We start from the raw sequence: 19,924 nt of genomic DNA on the forward strand, positions 1-19,924 counted from the left end.
CAAAGCTTTTAAGAAAGGAGAGACGTTGAGGATGGTTCTAAGGCAGAAGGGAACCCTTACTGCCAGTAGCTTCAGAAAGGATTTCATCCAGGTGTTTTCTGAAGAGTCTGTCCCATACAAAAGTTATTCCAAGGGCTTTTTTATTTATTTATTTTTTAAGGCAGGGTCTGCTGTCCAAGATTTTAACCAAAACTGACCGTCCGATATCTATTACATTAGCTGATGCTGTGGCAGCAAAACTGTCTCAAGGGAAGCCTCAAATAAGATTTTTGAAACAAAGACAACCTAAGAAGATAGATCAGCTAGATTCCCGTGTGGCGCTCCCTCCGAGATACAGCAGCACAGTTGTTTTGCCCATACTGAAAAGGCCTTGCTAACCCAGGATGAGGCAAATACTGGGCACAGGGCAGAACCTGCTACTACGAAGGCAAATTTGGCCTGGGAGTCCAATTTTTGTTAAAAAACCAAAACACTAAGTGATGCTGACAGTGGGATGGTAGTACATTTAGACAAACTAAATCCTCCTGGAAAGGAAACAGTCATACGTTTTGAAACCGCCAAACGCCTGTGAGGGTGTTTCCATTTCTTTGAAATGGACAGGATTTCCTGAAACTTTCTATGGTTTGGTAAAAAATAGCCTCTGACGACGTAGGGGCGCTTCTTCCTGAGAGGGGGTGGTGGGGTCATCCTTAACATGTAAGGCGTCCCTGACAGAAGGTATTAACGTCTGCATGGCAGGCGTCTGCTGTGAGTCTTGTTCTGATTCAGAGTATCCTGTCAGAAAGCAGCCTCTAGAGTACTGGCCCTAAACGGCAATCACAATTTTGGATGAAAAGAGCTCCAAAGACTACCATTGTGAGGAGAGTCTGGAAATATCCACTATGGCCCCAGAAAAGGACCTTGCACTGTCAGAGGGTGCCACATTCTGGTGAGAGCATCATGGGAGGTTCTGGACTGCAAGCACTGTGGGCAAAATGGGGTAGACTGGCTGCAGGTGAATTTCTTATTAATTCCGCCACAGACGTAGAATGTTGCCATGCCCACCTGGTACAGTTGCCTGACGGGTCTTCAATAAATGAAGACACGTCACAAGGAGAGGGACAGACTAGTGGTGTCAAAGGAATAGCGGCCGCTGGGAGAAGTCACCTAGCCAAGAAAAAGGCATGACCCCTGATATTTAAAAAAAAACCAAAACAAACAAACATTTTCCTGCTGTGCTAGCCTACGGGACCCCTACTGAAGTGTACCCCCGAAAGCAACTGTAGAGGAGACTGAGAAACTCTGATGAGGAGCTAGAAATGGTGCTGGAGATAGAAGTCTAAAGAAGTCCTGATGTAATGGCACCGGAGCGGTGACCTGTTCAAGCAACGCCCTGGAAAAAGAGGGAACAGCCCACTAGAAGCTAGTTTAGAAATGAGAGAGCATCTCTACAAGTTCCCATGTGACAGACGACCGCCCCCATAAAAGCCCTCCTCAGGTAGCCAGTATGGAAGACAAGGGCGTCCAACAGGTGGGCGGGGCACTGAAAAGCCGGGGAATAAAATAATGTATAGCAGCAGGCAGCACCGCTTCTGGTGCACAAGGAGAAGCCTGGAAGTAGATAGGAACGTTCCCCATTTTAATAAAGAAATTCCCCTAGGCATGGTCCCTAGCATGGTAGTAAGGTGGAGGGATGGATTTATGAGATTTTGAGAGGTAGACAGTAATAAGGGCCAGGAAGATATACTTACCCTCCAAAGGCTTCAGGTGTACGCAGAGTCACCTCTTCAGTAACCTCTGACAAAAATGGGGCTGATCGCATTCCACACGCAAAGAATACGTTTGGTGACTAAAGCAAAGTGCAGAGAACTGCCTGGTCTCCCAGAACCCACAGGGGGCTGAGTAGGCTGGCAGTACAGGCCGATTACCCCCCTCTGCCGTTAAGGTGAAAAAGGAATTAAATAAAGCAAAAATGAAAAATATCAGCAGACCTGAGAATGAGGTTATTACTGCCTACTATTGACACTAGGCTAAAACGGATGAAGCCAGTGTCTGTGAGAAGTGTATGGCCTGCCGGGGCAGAGAAAAGACCCTTTCACACCGAATGTGAGCCTTCTAGTGGCAAGGGCCTAAACCCCCGGAATGATAATAACGTGAAAGTGGATTTTTTTTTTGTCACTTACCCATAAAATCTCTTTCTCGCTGACTTCATTGGGAGAAACAACATCTGCTTGTTTTACAGGATGGGTTACCCTTGTTTTTGCCCTTACCAATTCAGAGTTTTGTTGTATTTTTATGGTTTACCGTTCGATGGCATTTCCTATCTGCTCCTACTGCTTGTGTACAAACTGATTAGTTCACTGCCTGCAGAGAGGGTATAGCCTGTGTAGGCCTAGTGCCCATCTACTAGTGACAGAAGCCTATACCCATGGTCTACTGTGTCCCCCAATGAACTCGGTAAGAAGTGGAATTTACAGGTAACAAAAAGCAAAAAAACACTTTTTTTTTTTTTTACACTACAGTACTCATAATAAAAAAAATAAACTAAATAAGTGAAAAGAGCAACACATGGTTATAGTGATATATATCAAACATGCTAGCTTTTAGATTCTGCAAACTGAGTAGCAAGGTTTAAATCTAAGTTAGAGCTACACTTTAGTGCCTAAATGATCCAATAACTGATCAATAACTTCAAATATAAGTGATTAAGAGAGACCGCTATAGTACTTTGTGCCACTCCAATTCACTAGGCAATACCTGACATTATCCAGTTGCAGCTGAACATTAATGTGTCGGTCAGACAATTGACTCATTTTTTTCTCTTGCTTTTCTTTGAATGAATTGTATTCAATCTTCACTGCACAAAGCTCACGGTCTGCAGACTGAAGAACCACTCGCAGATCATGGACTTCGCTCTTTAATACTTCAAAATAGTTAAAAATGAATAAATTAAGCACAATATACAGTGTAAAGTATCATGTGTTTGCATAATGCGGTGAAATAAATAGTTGTGGGTCATAATCAGTTACTTGGTAAATATTATGAAGGGGAATCCAATGAAATCCATTTACACGAGAAGAAATTGTATTAGCGATCTTTGAGGAGTTGTAAGCGATCAAGCAGCGATTGTAGTGAAGTATTTACACACAAGTTATCTTCTTAATAATCGTATCCTTTCGTCCCCCATTTAAGGTCACATGTCTGCTATCAATCTACGAGTCATGTTTATATAACACAATGTCAGAACGACCATTTTTATGTTCACAAACGATTTGTACGATCGATGAGCGTTTTATAGCTAGTCGTTCAGCCGCTACATCTATTCAGAGTAAGATTATTGCGCACGCTCGCAAGTTAGCGTTGGAATATGAAGGAATATCTGCTGGTGTAAATGGGCTTAAAGTCATAGAGACAACAAATGGTGGCTATATCAGTAGGGGGCAAATGAGCTATGAACACACCTAAACAACAACTTACCAAACTCACTGCTCTTAAAGTCTTGCTGTTGTTTTTCAAAGACACTAATTTGTTTAAGTAGCTCCTGATGCTTTGTGTTCCAGGCGGCCCTTTCTGAAGTGAAGAGCTGTTGGGACATTTAACACAAAAAAAAAAACCACGCTAGGTCATCGTCACCATCACAGAAAAAGCATCTTAAAGCAACTTCTCATTCGACACTAGGAAAAATCTCTTAAAACGAGGTCACGGACACAACTATTTGAGGTAAGCTAGCTAAGCCGTCTTAGTGACAACCAGGATGCGCCGTATCCATATAGCATCGTCTTACATGGGCTGCTTGATGGGGGTAACTGCTAGCCAACTTCTATAACAGCAACCTGTAGATGTCCTAATATAATGGGGCATGACCTAGAGACAGATGTCATTTAATTGTATACGGAGAGCTTATTCTTACTTCTTTATACCCAACACTCTTTACTGGACCAGTTTGGGGCTTCTTTTCCTTTAACAGTTTTTGCTTTTTATCCAAAATAAAATACTCTATTTATATTTCTTTTAATGATCAGGCCTCTTCACCCTGAGTTTTTTTCAGGCAGAAAAAAATTGCCTCAGAATTCCTTCGGGAATTTTGAGCCAGATTTTCTACTGTCTGCACTTATTTTTCCGTGTTTTTTCGACCGAGGCCATTGAAGCTAATGCAAATTGTGGGCAAAAAAAATGCTCAAACGTGAAACAAGGACAATGCCGCTTGCAAAGATTATAGCAAGATTCAGTACAGCGAGGACACAGCTGAGTTCCTGAGAAAAACGTATCCAAATCAGACGTGGAAGGTGTGGCACATATAAAGCAAAGACTTATACTTCACATCTTGGATACAACCCTGGTTCTTGCAAAAAAACAACTGCACTGAATATTTTTTGTGTAGTTGCCTTCACCCCACCTCTTGAATCTGTGCTGAATGATGTTCTATCTTATTTAGATGTTGCTGGAGCTTCATGTTTTTACTCTCTTCTTCATCCAGCTTGGCTTGTAAAGTTGCAACTTGTTCCTGAAATTAAACGCAAAATAATTGTCACATATATTAAAATAAAAACAACACGATAAAAAGGTGGACATGCTGATGAAAATTGATTGTCATTTGTTTCTAAGGCTGCGTTCACATCTGCGTCGGGACACCGTTCACGGGTTCCGTCGGATCTTTCCATCAGGGGAACCCATGAACGGAATGCAAACTGAAACCAACAGAAACCATAGGTTCTGCATCAGAATTAATTTCAATGGTGACTGATCTGGTGCAAATGGTTTCCGTTTGTCACCGTTGTGTAAGTGTTCCATTGTTTTGACGGAATCAATAACGTAGTCGACGGTTCAAACGGAAACAATTTGCACTGGATCCATCACCATTGAAATCAATGGTGATGCAAAGGAAAAGCTATGGTTTATGTTTGGATTCCGTTCATGGGTTCCCGACAGAAAGGTCCAACGGAACCCATGAACATGCGAATGCAGCCTAGGTAGCAAGTGAAGAGTAACGGTCAGTTTGTTTTTTTACTGCTCAGGCCATACTCTGAAGTTCTTGTTTACATCACATTTTTGCTCTACGTTTAGCATGTACATCGAAAATGCTACCGAAGTACATTCTAAAACCATAGTAAACAGGTTACCCACAGCAGTCACTTGATCGGAATCTCTCCACTTCAACTTAAAAGAGATGCAAATTCCATGTCCAGAAATCCCATCCGGACGGACTACTGATACAAAAACTTGAGGACAGCATCCATGTGGCAAAAATGGAATTATGTTTATTAACACACCCCAAATATAAAAGAGCTACATTTACACTCCGCAGGAGTCTCTCTCATTCTAAAACAGGACCATAGTGACCAAAAGTGTATTCTTTTGGACTCCGACTGGCTTTTTTGTTTTTCAGGATTGAATAATGGAATAGCGTAGTAAACCATGCGTATACCGTTTTTATAACAAGGAAACCTATGGGTGACATTATACCACTATATGGCAAACGTCACAGGTATACTATGACCATATACGTCAAGCACTTTTCAATAGACTTTTATGAAGTATCCGTTAAATAGATATCATTATAGTGTATGGGTGACGGATGCCACTACTAGGAGTTTATTTAACGTATAAGTTGCCCATAGACTATAATGGTATCTGTTTAATATTCACATTATGTTTTTGCCCTACACTTAGCGCGTATGTCGGGAAAGCTCCTGATGTACACACAGGACGTGTCCATAGGACCTGACGTACACACAGGACGTGTCCATAGGACCTGACGTACACACAAGACGTGTCCATAGGACCTCACTAGACTGACGGAGGCCAAAAGTGTATCCTTTTGGACTCCAATGGGCTGCTATACGTCCGTATAACTTATTTTTTTTTTTGAAGGGTGGATTAGCAGACTACACTAGTCCATCATACCGGATCCCGCAAAAAACGTAAACAGTGGTCACCTGGGTAAATCACATCTTTTAACCTCAAGTTTCAAATGACAAATGCAAATTAAGTACATAATAAATCAGTTACCAGTTTATAACATTTGTTTTTACATAAATTTGTAAACACACAATATTTTAACCCCTTAATGACCAGCCTATTTTAAACCTTAACCTGTTCTCGCGCTGCGCCGCAATAGTACGTCCTGCAGAGGGGTTAGTTCCCGCATCCAGATGTACTATTGCGGAGTAGTTCCCGGCGCACACTGTACTAACGGACAGTGTCCGGGAATCGGGAGGTCAGCTGTCCCTGACAGCTGACACTCCAGCCTTGCCGGTCAGCGGACCATCGCCGCTGATTTCGGCAATTAACCCCATAAATGTGGCGACGGATTGCCGTCGCCGCATTTAAGTGGTTTGAAGCACGTCGGCAGCCCCCACGAAGTGATTGTGGGGCTACCGATGATTGTCACGGCAAATCGGAGGTCAGACAATGACCTCCAGGTTGCCATGTACGGAAGCCTCGGAGGAGCAGCCTCCTGCCGGTCCTCCGAGGCTTCCTGTCAGTGTGACTGTCACGTCACAATGACAGTTGGAGTACATTACACTACGTGTGTAGTGTAATGTACTCTAGCAGCGATCAAAGCTGCAAGTCTAAGTGTCCCCTAGTGGGACAAGTGAAAAAAGTAAAAAAAAGTAAAAAAAAGAATAAAAATGTTTTAAAAAAAAGTGTAAAAATAAAAGTTATAAGTGATATAAACAAACACTTCATTTTTTTCCTATAATAAGTCTTTCATTATAGGAAAAAAATGAACACGTTAAAAAAAAGTACACATATCTGGTATCACCGCGTTCGTAACGACCCCAGCTATAAAACTATAATGTTATTTTTCCCGCACGATGAACACCCCAAAAAAAAATCAATACAAAACGACACCAGAATCGCTATTTTTTAGTCACCACCCCTCCCAAAATAGAGAATAAAAAGTGATCAAAAAGTTGCATGTACCCGAAAATAATACCGATAAAAACTACAACCCGTCCCGCAAAAAACAAGCCCTTACACCGCCTTTTTGACTGAAAAATAAAAAAGTCACGGCTCTCAGAATATTGTGACACAGAAAATAAATTATTTTATAAAAAAGTGATTTTATTGCGCAAACGCTGCAAAACATAAAAAAAACCTATATACATCTGGTATCGCCGTAATCGTACCGACCCGCAGAATAAAATATAATGGTCACTTATAGTGCACGGTGAACGCCGCAAAAAATAAACTAAAAAACATTGTCAGAATTGCTGGTTTTTGGTCACCCGGCTTGCAAAAAAATGTAATAAAAAGTGATCAAAAAAATCACATGTACCCCAAAATGGTACCAATGAAAAGTACAGATTGTCCCGCAACAAATAAGCCCTCACGTAGCTCCGGTGGTGAAAAAATAAAGCAGTTCTGGCTCCCAGGAATATGGCGATGCAAAATGTGCAGAGCGTTCTAAAAGCGGGTAACATCCGACACCATTTTCAGTGCGACACCGGCCACATATCTATGAATTATTATTTATTTACCGCATTTTTATACCCTCTTATTATGCCCTGATGTTCTCCGCACAGATTACATATGCCCCCACATTATAAACTGAAATACCAGCAAAACCCAAAACAGAACAACCACCAAGCAAAATCTGCACTCCAAAGGCAAAATGGCGCTCCCTCCCTTCTGAGCCTTGCAGCGTCCCCAAACAACAGTTTGCGCCCACATATATGGCATCACCATACCCGGCTTGTAATATTCACACCATCCGCTGTGCATTAACCCCTTTGAGCACTATGACTTAAAGGAACAGTGTCACCACAATTTTTTTTTTAATATGTTAAAGATGTTAGTGCTTTATTAAAAACGTTTGGATTAATTTGTGTGTTTGTGTGTTACTTTTTTTTATTTTTACACTTTTTCTTCCCTATGGGGGCTGCCATTTTTTTTTCCATTTCTGTATGTGTCGATTAACGACACATACAGACATGGAATACGGCAGCTCCAGTCCCATAGGGATTGCGAACGGAGCCCGTTCCATCCACTATCGTGTACGCCGCTGTGTGGGAACGGCGCATGCGCCGCTCCCACACAGTTCAATTTGAAATGCGCGCCGTCCAGCACCATTTTCCTGTGGACCGGAAGTCGCAGCCGGACAGTAAGATTACTACTTCCGGTCGCGGCTTCCGGACTTGTGCACATGGAGCAGCGGCAGCAGACGGAGCGGATGGACCGGAGGGAGCGGCGGCGACTGGAGCAGGTAAGAGATTTCTATGTATGTTCGTGTTTCAGTGTGTTTACTACTGTATCTTAACCTTCTACACTGTGTGTTAGCTCAAAAAATGGCGACACACAGTGTAGGAGGTTAGACCGTTCAAACCCCTCGTTTATCCCGGCACTAGCCAGGATAAGGGAGGGGGGGATTCTGAGTGCTCACTAGAGCGAGGGCTTTTTACCCAATTTTGCAGCATAAAGCAATGTGGTTGCTTTACCACATGCAATGCTGCAATTTTGGGAATGGCTCCATCTAGTGACCAGTGCTGGGAAATATTATAAATTGAATCCAATTTATAATATTTCCTGACTCGTGAAAAAAAAAAAAAAATTAGAACAATGTTTAATCACCTACACACGAACTGTTTAATTAAAAAAAAACAAAACATGTTTTGCTGGCAACACATTCCCTTTAATAGCACGTCATGGTGCGGGGGTGATGTATGGAGCGGGCTCACGTGCTGAGCCCGCTCCATACGCTGCGGGCGTCGGCTTTGTTTTAGAGCTGACACCCAGGACTAAGGGACAGGAACAGCGATCGTGCGGTTACAGAAGCCTGTAAAAATAACAATATACTGCAATACATTAGTATCGCAGCATATTGTACCCACGATCCAATGATCGCTGGTACAAGTCCCCTAAGGGGACTAATAAAATGTGTAGAAGAATTCAAGTTATTAGTAATGAGAAAGAAAAAAAAGTTACAAAAAAAAACCTTTTCCCATTTTTCTTCAAAAGTAATGTAAAAAAATAAACAGAATTGATATCGCTACGTCCGTAAAAGGCCGAACTATTACAATATGCCATTATTTAACTTGCACGGTGAACACCGTAAAAAACTTAAATAATTTAAACCGCCAAAATCGCTGTAGTTTTCGTTTTTACCAAACGGCGAAAGCTGTAAAAACGAAAACCCCAAAAAATGGAATCAGATTTTTTTCCTATATTCCTATATTTTCCTATTTTTTTTCAGTCTCCCAGCACTTTTTATTTCACTTTAAATGTTATCAATAGAAACTACAATTCCTCCCGCAAGAAATAAGCCCTCACATCACTCTGACGGAAAAAGAAAAAAGTTATGTCTCTTGGAAGGCGGGGAGTGAAAAATGAAAATAAGAAAGCCAAAAATCCTGAAAGGGTTAATTCATTTCTAATGAAAAAAATTTATGACCCCATGTGGGGTATTTCCGTACTCGGGAGAAATTGCTTTACGAATGTTGGGGTGCATTTTCTCCTTTATCCTTTGTGAAATTGAAAAAAATTTAACATTTTAGTGGAAATAATGTTGATTTTAATTTTCACGGCCTAATTCTAATAAATTCTGCAAAAGACGTGTGGGTCCCAAATGCTTACTATACCCCTAGATAGATTCCTTAAGTGGTGTAGTTTCCCAAATGGGGTTACTTTTGGGGGGCTTCCACGGTTTCGCTCTCTCAGTGGCTTTGCAAATTCGACATGACACCCAAAAACTATTCCAGCTAAATTTGAGCTCCAAAAGCCAAATAGCGCTCCTTCCCTTCTAAGCCCAGGTGTGGGTCCAAACAGCAGTTTATTACCACATATGGGGTATTTACGTAATCGGGAGAAATTGTTTTACAAATGTTGGGGTGCTTTTTCTCCTTTATTCCTTGTAAAAATTAAAAATGTCTAAGTTCTAACTGAAAAAAAAGTAGATTTTTACCTTTACAGACTAAGTCCAATGAATTCAGCAAAACAACTGTGGGGTCAAAATGCTAACTTTACGCATAGATAAATTCCTTGAGGGGTATAGTTTCCAAAATGGGGTCACTTTTGGGGGGTCTTTACTGTTTTGGTACCACAAGACCTATTTAAACCTGACATGGTGCCTAAAATATATTCTAGAAAAAGGAGGCCCCAAAATCCACTAGGTGCTCCTTTGCTTCTGAGGCCTGTGTTTCAGTCCATTACCGCACTAGGACCACATGTGGGATATTTCTAAAAACTGCAGAATCTGGGCAATAAATATTGAGTTGCATTTCTTGGGTAAAACCTTCTGTCGTACAGAAAAAATGTATTACAAATGAATTTTCGAAAAAAAAAATGAAATTTGTAAATTTCACATCTACTTTGCTTTAATTCCTGTGAAACGCCTAAAGGGTTAAAACACTTTCTGAATGCTGTTTTGAATACTTTGAGAGGTGCCGTTTTCAACATGGGGTGATTTATGGGGACTTTCTAATATATAAGGCCCTCAAAGCCACTTCAGAAATTAACTGGTCCCTGAAAAAATAGGCTTTTGAAATTTTCTTGAAAATATGAGAAATTGCTGCTAAAGTTCTAAGCCTTGTAACGTCCTAGAAAAATAAAATAATATTCAAAAAACGATGCAAACATAAAGTAGACATATGGGAAATATAAACTAGTAAGTATTTTATGCGGTATTACTATCTGTCTTACAATCAAATACATTTAAATTTAGAAAAATGCTAATTTTTGCAAATTTTCTCTAAATCTTGGTGTTTTTTACAAATAAATATTGAATTTATCGACCAAATTTTTTCCCTAACATAAAGTACAATATGTCACGAGAAAACAATCTCAGAATCACTTGGATAGGTAAAAGCATTCCGGAGTTATTACCACATAAAGGGACACATGTCAGATTTGAAAAATCGGCTTCGTCCTGAAGGCCAAAACAGGCTCAGTCCTGAAGGGGTTAATAACATAACAACTTTATTCTGCGGTTCGTTACGATTGTGTCGATACCAAATTTATAACGTTTTCTTATGGTTGACTACTTTTACACAGTAAAAACCAAGTTTATTCAAAATTATTTGTTTTTGCGTCTCCTTATTTGAAGAGCTATAACTTTTCTATTTTTCCGCCCATGCAGCTGCACTAGGGGACTTTACTATCCGATCGTTTGACCGCTTTTATAATACACTGCAATACTTCTGTATTGCAGTGTATTATGCCGTTCAGTGTAAAACTGACAGGCACCTGCTAGGTCATGCCTCTGGCATGGCCTAGCAGGCATTTACTAGAGGCAGACCTGGTGGCCTTTCTAAGGCCGCTGGCTGCCGTGGAAAGCACAGACATCCTGCGATCGCATCGCATGCAGAGTGCCGGTGGGGTGAGCGCCGGCTATTGAGCGCTGCATCGAAGGGGTTAAAAGAGTGGATTTCGATCCGGCGCTGCTCCAAGCCCTACGCATAAAGTTTTTCCTTTTCACGGCGCCGCTTACTTATTCTGATGCAGCGCCGTGAAAAGGCGTATGTATCTGAACAGAGCCCGTTAGTGGTCGCTGTGAAAAGGCGTATTGGCGGTCACTAACTGGTTAATCTACCCATTACTCCACATACCTGCACCATTCTTAGCTCTTCAGCAATAGCTTCATAGGCTTGCTCACTCATTTCTGGAGGGATGGGTTCATTGATTATATCGTCCGTATCATGCCTGGACTTAGGTGTGTCCATCAAATCAGGATTCAAGCAATCGGCGCTGAGACGTGGTACAAGTCGAGACCTTAAGTTGTAAGCTTTTGTGGGAGTTGTCATGTTCTAAAAGCAGAAGACAAAAAAGAACTATGAAAGTGAAAAAAGGAGCATTATGTACACCGTAAACGTGAGTCTGGGGACGGTATTGAGAGCCAAGTAGATACCTTGGCATGTACCAAGCATCTGCTATGCAAGAACTGTATACTTGAAGGCGGTTTTCCCAGAGAGAAAATTGATGGTCTCTCCTCAGGATAGGCCACAAATATCTGATCGGTGGGCGCTCCTTTAAAGAGGTTTCCCACTATCGGAAGTGATGACATCTCATCAAGCAGATCATAATGTTTTGGCTTATCCTAGCAATAAACCAATCATTATTAGATGCAACTAATCCTTTATAAGGGTTTCTTTGGTTTGAACTACTCATAACTATGTCAATGGACCCCTGACATTGATCATAAGTATCTCGCAGCTGAGACCACCCGCGATTAGCTGTTCTTGCCAAAAAAGGAAATATGGGTGTTAATTTTCTGCATGGGAAATTAAAACGTAACTGAAATTTTAAAAAACTTTTGACATGTCAGTAGTTTTTGATTGGTGGGGGTCCAAGCACTGAGACCCACAAGGTTCGCTAAAACTAAAAGGCAGAGGCACTCGGGTGAGCACTGTGCCGCTTCGTTTCTGATCGGCTTTCTTCGGAAATCCAAACGAGCATAGACTTTCTATTAAACCCGGATACCGCTCGCTCAGAAACTAAGCACATCACTCAGACATGGTTTTTTTTCGAGTTTAGTCACCCATTAAGCAATGACACCCAATGAAATAAAAGAATCTAAATTCCCAAGAGGGAGAGCTGCTCCCTGAATTGTCTAATAGAGGAGGTCATCAGGACTTCTTCTAATACATCCCAGTACGAGGACAAAGTCAAATGTGGCCTTAGATAGCCAATCCAGCTGCAAGGTGACCACAAACTCTGTGCTTAGATATCAGCGTATCATGGTGGCCACCTTGCTGTACATTCTTTTATCTATACCATGATTTCGGCACTGATAATACTTCGTTCTGTGTGAATGGTAGACTGCAACATGGAAGGAGACATTCCACACAAGAAAGAACAGCACCGCAGGCAAACAATGGAAGGAGAAACCATCACGTAAAAACCATAGCTGTTAGAAACCAGAAGTTAAATAGATCATATTGTAAGTAGATCTAACTATAAATAAGAATAGAGGATTATATATTAAAATGTAATAGTTAATCAGCAAGTTGGAATGTTTCATTAACCCTTTAACCACCAGTCCCATTTTTCATCAGCGCATTCCTAAAGCCATAACTTTTTTATTTTTCCCATCTACTTGTTTTTTTCTGGATAAGTTGTATTTTTCAACGCCATTTTTTTGGAGTACATATAATATATTGCATTAACTTTTATTAACTTTTTTTGGGAGAATATATATATAAAAAAAAAATATAAGCCAATCCCGCCATTGTTGTTTGCATTTTAAATGCACCGTGCGACGTAAATGTTCTAACATTTACTGCGAGACCAAATATGTATCGTTTATTTGGGTTTTACAATTTTTTTTTTTTACAGAAAACCCTTTTAAAAGAAAATAAGTCACTTCTATAATGCTTTGGTATAGTGTAAAAATGACAGGCGACTTATTAGCCTCTGGCTTGGCTAATAGGCATCCAATCACGGGCCTAGGGGCCTTTGTTAGGCCCCCAACAGCCATGGCAGCCCATCGGCGATTGTGGGCTGCCGATAGGTGACAGAGGGAGCCTCCTCCCCCTGTCAAACCACTTAAATGCCATGGTCGCTATTGAGCGGAGCATTTAAGCAGCCAAACGGTCAAGTTCAAAAGTTATCTCCGAACATTGCTCCCACAGAGATCATGCGCCAAATAACCCCTGCAGATGACGTACATACACGTCATTCTGAGTTAAAGAACCAGTTATTTTTTTTCCCCCCAATCTTGTATATAAAGCCTAGTTTTTGTAGGCCCCATTTTGGGGGACATACAATGTAGAAATTAATTTATTTGAATCCACTTTTGCGGAGACTGGTCACACGACAAATAAAATTTCGGAAAGTGAGTTCAAGAACCGGACTACAAACTGCCAGCCTCTGACCATGCGTTTTATTCTAAGTGGTTGTCCTAAAATTCGGCAAAGGTGGACTTACGCTATAAACTTTTATCACTGGAGTATATGCAAGTGATTCCGCCAATATCTTTTCATTCTTTGCTGTTCACTGGGCTCCATAATTAATGCACTACCCTTATTGTATGTGTTGTTATGGTTATACTGGGACGTTTCGCTAATAGACTAATTTTAGAAAGAAAGAAAAAAAAAAAAAAAGAAAAACGTTTTTTTCTAATGTCATTAGACATTAAAATCGATGAAGATCCCGACAATGTGCCGTGGCTTATCAATACATTATAAAGCATTACGCAGTACCAAGTTTATAAAGTGCAGCAATGTATTATGCATAATACATCAAGACAGGTGCACAATGGTGACAGACAGGAAGACGACGACCAAGAGCAGTAATAAGGCCCCATGCACACGAACAAGCTTTTGCGGCCACAATTCCCCCGAAAATCCACGGGAGAATTGCGACTCCATTCATTCCTATGGGGCCATGCACACGACCGTGGTTTCCACAGTCCGCGTGCATGGCCCCGGAGCCGGGACCGCAGAAAGAACGGGCAAGCCGTATTACGGCCGTGTTCTGCGGTCCGGGCGGCTCGCGGCTGGCCGACCCGAAAACCACGGCCGTGGATATGGCTATGGTCGTGTGCATGAGGCCTCACAATAGAGTTACTATTGAGTTAAATTTACCTTGATTGTCTCTACGTGCATTTTGTTCAGCTGTGACACTTCATTCCTCTTATGAGCCTTGATGGCTTCCAAAATATTTTCAAGATGGTTGTTGGATTTGTATAGAGACTGAAGCTCTGACTCTTGCTCAACTTGTTTCTTCCTAAAAAATAAACACACAATTACTTGGTTATGCGACATCTTCACAACTTTAAAATGTCTATTTTGTTTGGGGGATTTCGGGGTAATTTGTAAAATATATAATATAAAAAAAATCTATAAATTTCATACAGCTCATGAAAAGAAGTGTTGCCATATGGCAGTGATGAGGGGTTTAGAGTCAAACACCTGTTGCAGTCATGCACAGAAAGCAACTCCCTGCAGAGGAAAGGGCAACATGCTCAAGAGATACTCACTTCAGGGAGAACAGGGCTCCATAGCGACCTTTTCTTTATATTACCACCAAGGCATCAAGCCCTGTATACAGAGCAGTAAATAAAGTAAGGGACCTGCTGAAAGGTCCTATAAACATTTGAACTAACTTTGTAAGCTCTTTGAATTCTTCGTATTCTTGTTTTGCAGTGGCCAGCTCACTTTGAAGTTGCATCAATTTCTCCTTTAGCTTTTCAGTAGAAGCCAGATGGCTATCTGAAGCTATTGGAGTTGAGTGTAGAGGTCGAACTGGTGGAACAAAGAAGATAGATACAGATACGATTTTAATGTTCGCAAGAGAGCAAGGGGTATTAATTGTTCTATTATCATAAACAGAATAATATCATGTAACTTATCTCTTGGGATCAGTCTAACTGGACATCTAAGACTAAATTGTTCCTGGCAATTTCAGCTTGAGGAAAACCACTTATTGCATTCCGAATAGACACACTATGGTAAGGAGCGCACAGCATGCCGGAACCACAGTGCAAATTGCAAACACTGGACTCAAGTGCAACTGACGTGTTAAAATTCAAGCCTATTTCTAGGTTGGATTTTTCCAAATGTGTTGGGGAATGAGAACTGCTTATAGCAACCAAATAGCAATACTTTCACTAGCTAATCTACACAAGAGAAAAAAAGGACACCTAGATTATATGATTGGTTGCTTTGGAAACCTTTTTCTTTTTTATTCATAAATAAGGCTTACTGAGTAATAACTGCCCTAGTCCATGTATACTGTATATAAAGCCTCTTGTCAAAGCTTATAGGAGATTGTTAATGATGTTATTATGCCTGCCACCAATTTTGAGGTTTAATCAGTACTATTTTAATTAGTCCCTTGGTGACATTTAGTTAAATTATACATTTCTTTTTACTATTTTAGTGTTTCTTTGTGTGATTTCTCAGTGATGTTCACGTGAATGAGTCTAAAGAGTTGACTTGTGTTTGAATGAGTCTAAAGGCTGGAGCTGCAGTGAGGGCTCTGACCAATTAGATTCAGTGTAGCTCAGCAGAGTATATGAGGTCACATGATCGACCAATCAGCCTCTAATTCATTGTATGCTTAGAGGGCTGGGACAAGGTCAGAACTCCTAATGAATACACACGAGCAGTCATTTTGTTAAGATAAAAACATAAAATTCAGGATAGCTGCAGAGAAAAGATATTAGAAGAAAATCAGTGTCACATAGTACAGAATATAGTCATCACATTATTCTGTAATTACTCAGAAAACATGGGAAAACCGAATTTTGGTGACACACGCTCTTTAAAAAGTATTCCTCTCATTAGAATTTATCATCTGTTCACCTACGTATAGTTATATATAAAAATTAAAAAAAAGGAGAACAAAATATACACGTGTAATAGATCTGAAATACAAAAGGTATTATTACCTCCAGTGTTTTTCACAGCGGACGAGGCTTCCAGGAAAGCTCTCTCAAGATCTGCAATCATCTGATTGGTAACTTCTTGAGCCCGTTTCACAGACTGAAGGGAGCGCAGGCTTTTATTCTCCTCCCTGAGACTATGGTTCTCTAGCGCATACTTTGTGACGCGGGGGTGGTGCTCAATCTGGTGATTTGTATAGAACAAAAAAAACATGAACACATCATGGGAGGTAATACAAATTACTGCACAGTTTATGACAGAGAATCTTAAAGGACAACTAAATGGTCCTAAATGTACATTTTAAATCTAAAGATTGTTTTATAATCGATTACTTGAAGTTACGGACTAAAAGTCCACAGTTCCTGTTCTTCTATAGAATGACAAAAAGTGTTGCTATGACAAGGCTGAACATGACCACCGACATTGTGTCTCATATCATCATACGCATCAACGTCACATCCTAACTGGTTGAATACTGCATATGTGCACATTGATATGAATAGTAATCTGTACCTAAACCGTATCACTGTGACATAAAGGTGATAAAGTCCACAGCAGTGGCAGAAAAGGTCACTGTGATGTGGTAGAAACGTTTCAGGTTACGGCCCTTTACATTCAGGCAGTAATAAGTAAGCGATTTCAGCAATTTTGTTTTTCTACTATACACTACAGGACAATTTAATTTAGAGAAGTGTTGTCCTTCGAATATTTTTAGGGACTGGAGATGTGCTGGAGACAAACGCGTTTGCTAGATGCAGGACCACCCAGTGGCTTGTTTTGCCTAAGACATCTGTTACATGATAATGCATTACAATGGTGGCAAGACACTTAAACAGCAGGTCAAACTAGTCCAGATATAGGTGCGCTAATACAGCCATATTTCTGTTATATTAATATAGACATTGCAAGCAGTGCGATTTTCTCTTTACCAGATCTAGTGGTTTAAGCTTTGAAAAATCTTTCGAAGTTTAGTAAATCGTGTATGGTTCCTCCGCGTTACACCATCCTGTGTTGACCACAGACATAACGATAACTGTAAACAATCTGATCGGAAAAGACAAATTCTTCTGTTTGATACTAAAACGATTGGTTCTAACCACCTGAAATTTGTTTAATCAATTGTAGCAGGTAAGGGATTTGGTTACAAATTGCCTACAATTCGCTACCATTCTAGCATTCAGATTAGAAAATACATGTTCATGAATGATATTCACAATAGTCGGCCATGCATTGGTTAGATCAGGACAAACTTTCTCATCTACAATCACGGAAGCACGCCCTCCGAATATGATCTCCACTGCTTTTTTCTGTGTCTATCCAACATTGTACAAAGGAAATATTCTGATCGGATCCGTAAAACAAAAGATTCTGGAATCAAAAATATGAACAATCAGTACCTGTTCCTTTAAAACAAGCAGCTCTTCCTTCATTTCCGCTATGAGGTCATCTTGTTCAAGATTTGAAAATAGATTTCGACCCTCTTTGTGGGCCTTCTCTAATCGAGATATGTGATCTTCTCGGAATTTTACAATCATTTTGTTGGACTGGATAAACTTCTCTTTCTTGTTACAGAGATCTTCAAGCTGAGACACTTTTTGTAGTAGCGCCTATGGAACATTTTTGTTAAACCAACATCAAATTCCAGATTTCTTTGATTCAAAAACTCCCTAACATACTTGGAGATAACACACACACGCACGCACGCACGCACGCACGCACGCACGCACGCACGCTTCAACTAAGTACTGGGTAAAGGGTCTGAATACCTATGTCCATGCAAAATTAGAGTTTTTAAATTTCAATAAGTTTGCAAAAATGTCAAACATTCTGTTTTCACTTTATCATTATGGGGAATTGAATGTAGAATTGTGTGTAAAAACTTGAATTTTATTTTATTTTAGCACAAGGCCTCAACTTAACAAAATGTGAAAAAGTGAAACGGTCTGAAGACTTTCCAGATGCATTGTATGCTAGAGAATCCACAATTATTTAACCAGTTCATTGTAGTGCTAGTGCCTTATATTTAAGCCGTGCTCCCTACCATACTCCCTGACATTATATGTTTGTATTTTGTTTAGTACCAAAGCAAAATTAGTAATGATTTAGGCCTCATTCAGACAGGCGTACTGTATACATGTTTAAAGGGGTTTTCCCATAATCATTATTTATCACCTATCCACAGGATAGGTGATAAATATCTGATCGGTGGGGGTCTGACTGCTGGGACCCCCACCGATCACGAGCTTAGCTTGCTGTTCCTGGGAGCCCCATAGGAATGGAGCTGAAATGCGCATGCTCGACCACCACACCATTCATTTCTATGGGGCTGCCGAGCGACATCTTCGGCAGCACCATACAAATGAATAGAGCAGCGGCTGAGCATGCGCACTACCACTCCATTCCTATGGGCCTCGCAAGAACGGCAAGGTAAGCCAGTTCTCTTGATCGTGGGGGGCCCAGCGGTCGGACCCACACCGATCAGATATTTATCACCTATCCTGTGGCTAGGTGATAAATATTGATTATGGGAAAACCCCTATAACTAGATATTCTGGATGCAACATCGTAATTATACGGTCCTGCCTAGATAAACGTTTAAAATAATTTTATTAATATGATATTAAAAATAGGGCACTAATGCCAAAAATACTGAGTATAGGCGTTGGCAAACAGATTCCACGGTCCCTGATAAAGTGTCAGGCAAAAGGTAATGTTAGGTAGACCTTTAAAGGGACTTTGCTTACTTGTGGCATACAGACCACATTTATAATTGCTAGGGTCCTCTGTTTATGTTCTAAGTGGTGCACGCTAATCATCTGTGCATACAGGACATTCTAAGGAGGCTTGGTGATTTTGTATTGCTATGGCAAATGGACAAGGAGTACGATTCACTTCCCCTGTCTAGTGTCCTGTTGATTAAAGGTCTACCTAACATTACCTTTTGCCTGACACTTTATCAGGGACCGTGGAATCTGTTTGCCAACGCCTAGACTCACTATTTTTGCCATTAGTGCCCTATTTTTAATATCATATTAATAAAATTATTTTAAATGTTTATCTAGGCAGGACCGTATAATTAACAATAAACGTACACTATTTACACTGAATATTGGAATTTAGCAACATCGGAATTACCGGCAGTATTACTGAATTAAACTTACTGCACCATAGATCCATATGCGGCCTGAATAAGGCTTTAGTCTGTGTTCACACTGGCGTCATGGCTTCCATTTTTAAAACGGCTATTAGTATGACCGATACTTTTTGGAACCGCTCCCAACAAATCTCATTCACTGTTAATCTACTAACACATCAAAATTGGGAAAAACCCTCTGAAAATGTCACTTTTTTTGCAGACCTTGAATTTATGACAAGTAAATAAAGTTGAAAAATAACTCAGGTTTCTTAAGTGCATTTTAACCCTTTAGTGACTTAATTTTAGTAAATTTATTTCCCCCCCTGTATTCATGAGGTCATAATTTTTTTCTTTACTGTAGTAATATTAGACCGTGTATTTTTCAGGATGAGTTGTCGTTTTTATAGGAAACCTTTTGGGGAACATATAATGTATTGAAGGTCTTATTTATTTTTTTGGGGAGGGAAATGGAAGAAAAACAAAA

The 19,924-nt window shown here is 40.4% G+C and overlaps 1 protein-coding gene across 2 annotated transcripts in view; it reads right to left on the reverse strand.

Annotated features, from left to right (window-relative positions):
• KIF15 (kinesin family member 15) overlaps positions 1-19,924 on the reverse strand; it is an 89,691-nt gene that overhangs the window by 26,366 nt on the left and 43,401 nt on the right. For both annotated transcript variants that reach the window (XM_075827077.1, XM_075827078.1), the window contains exons 13-20: positions 17,702-17,911; positions 16,310-16,487; positions 15,023-15,161; positions 14,502-14,643; positions 11,526-11,723; positions 4,376-4,483; positions 3,457-3,562; positions 2,737-2,902 (exon numbers count right to left, since the gene is read on the reverse strand). In XM_075827077.1, coding sequence (XP_075683192.1) covers positions 2,737-2,902; positions 3,457-3,562; positions 4,376-4,483; positions 11,526-11,723; positions 14,502-14,643; positions 15,023-15,161; positions 16,310-16,487; positions 17,702-17,911 — 1,247 coding nt within the window. The remainder of the gene's footprint in view (positions 1-2,736; positions 2,903-3,456; positions 3,563-4,375; positions 4,484-11,525; positions 11,724-14,501; positions 14,644-15,022; positions 15,162-16,309; positions 16,488-17,701; positions 17,912-19,924) is intronic.

The sequence above is a fragment of the Rhinoderma darwinii genome, chromosome 5, assembly GCF_050947455.1.
Source record: "Rhinoderma darwinii isolate aRhiDar2 chromosome 5, aRhiDar2.hap1, whole genome shotgun sequence".
Taxonomy (NCBI): domain Eukaryota; kingdom Metazoa; phylum Chordata; class Amphibia; order Anura; family Rhinodermatidae; genus Rhinoderma; species Rhinoderma darwinii.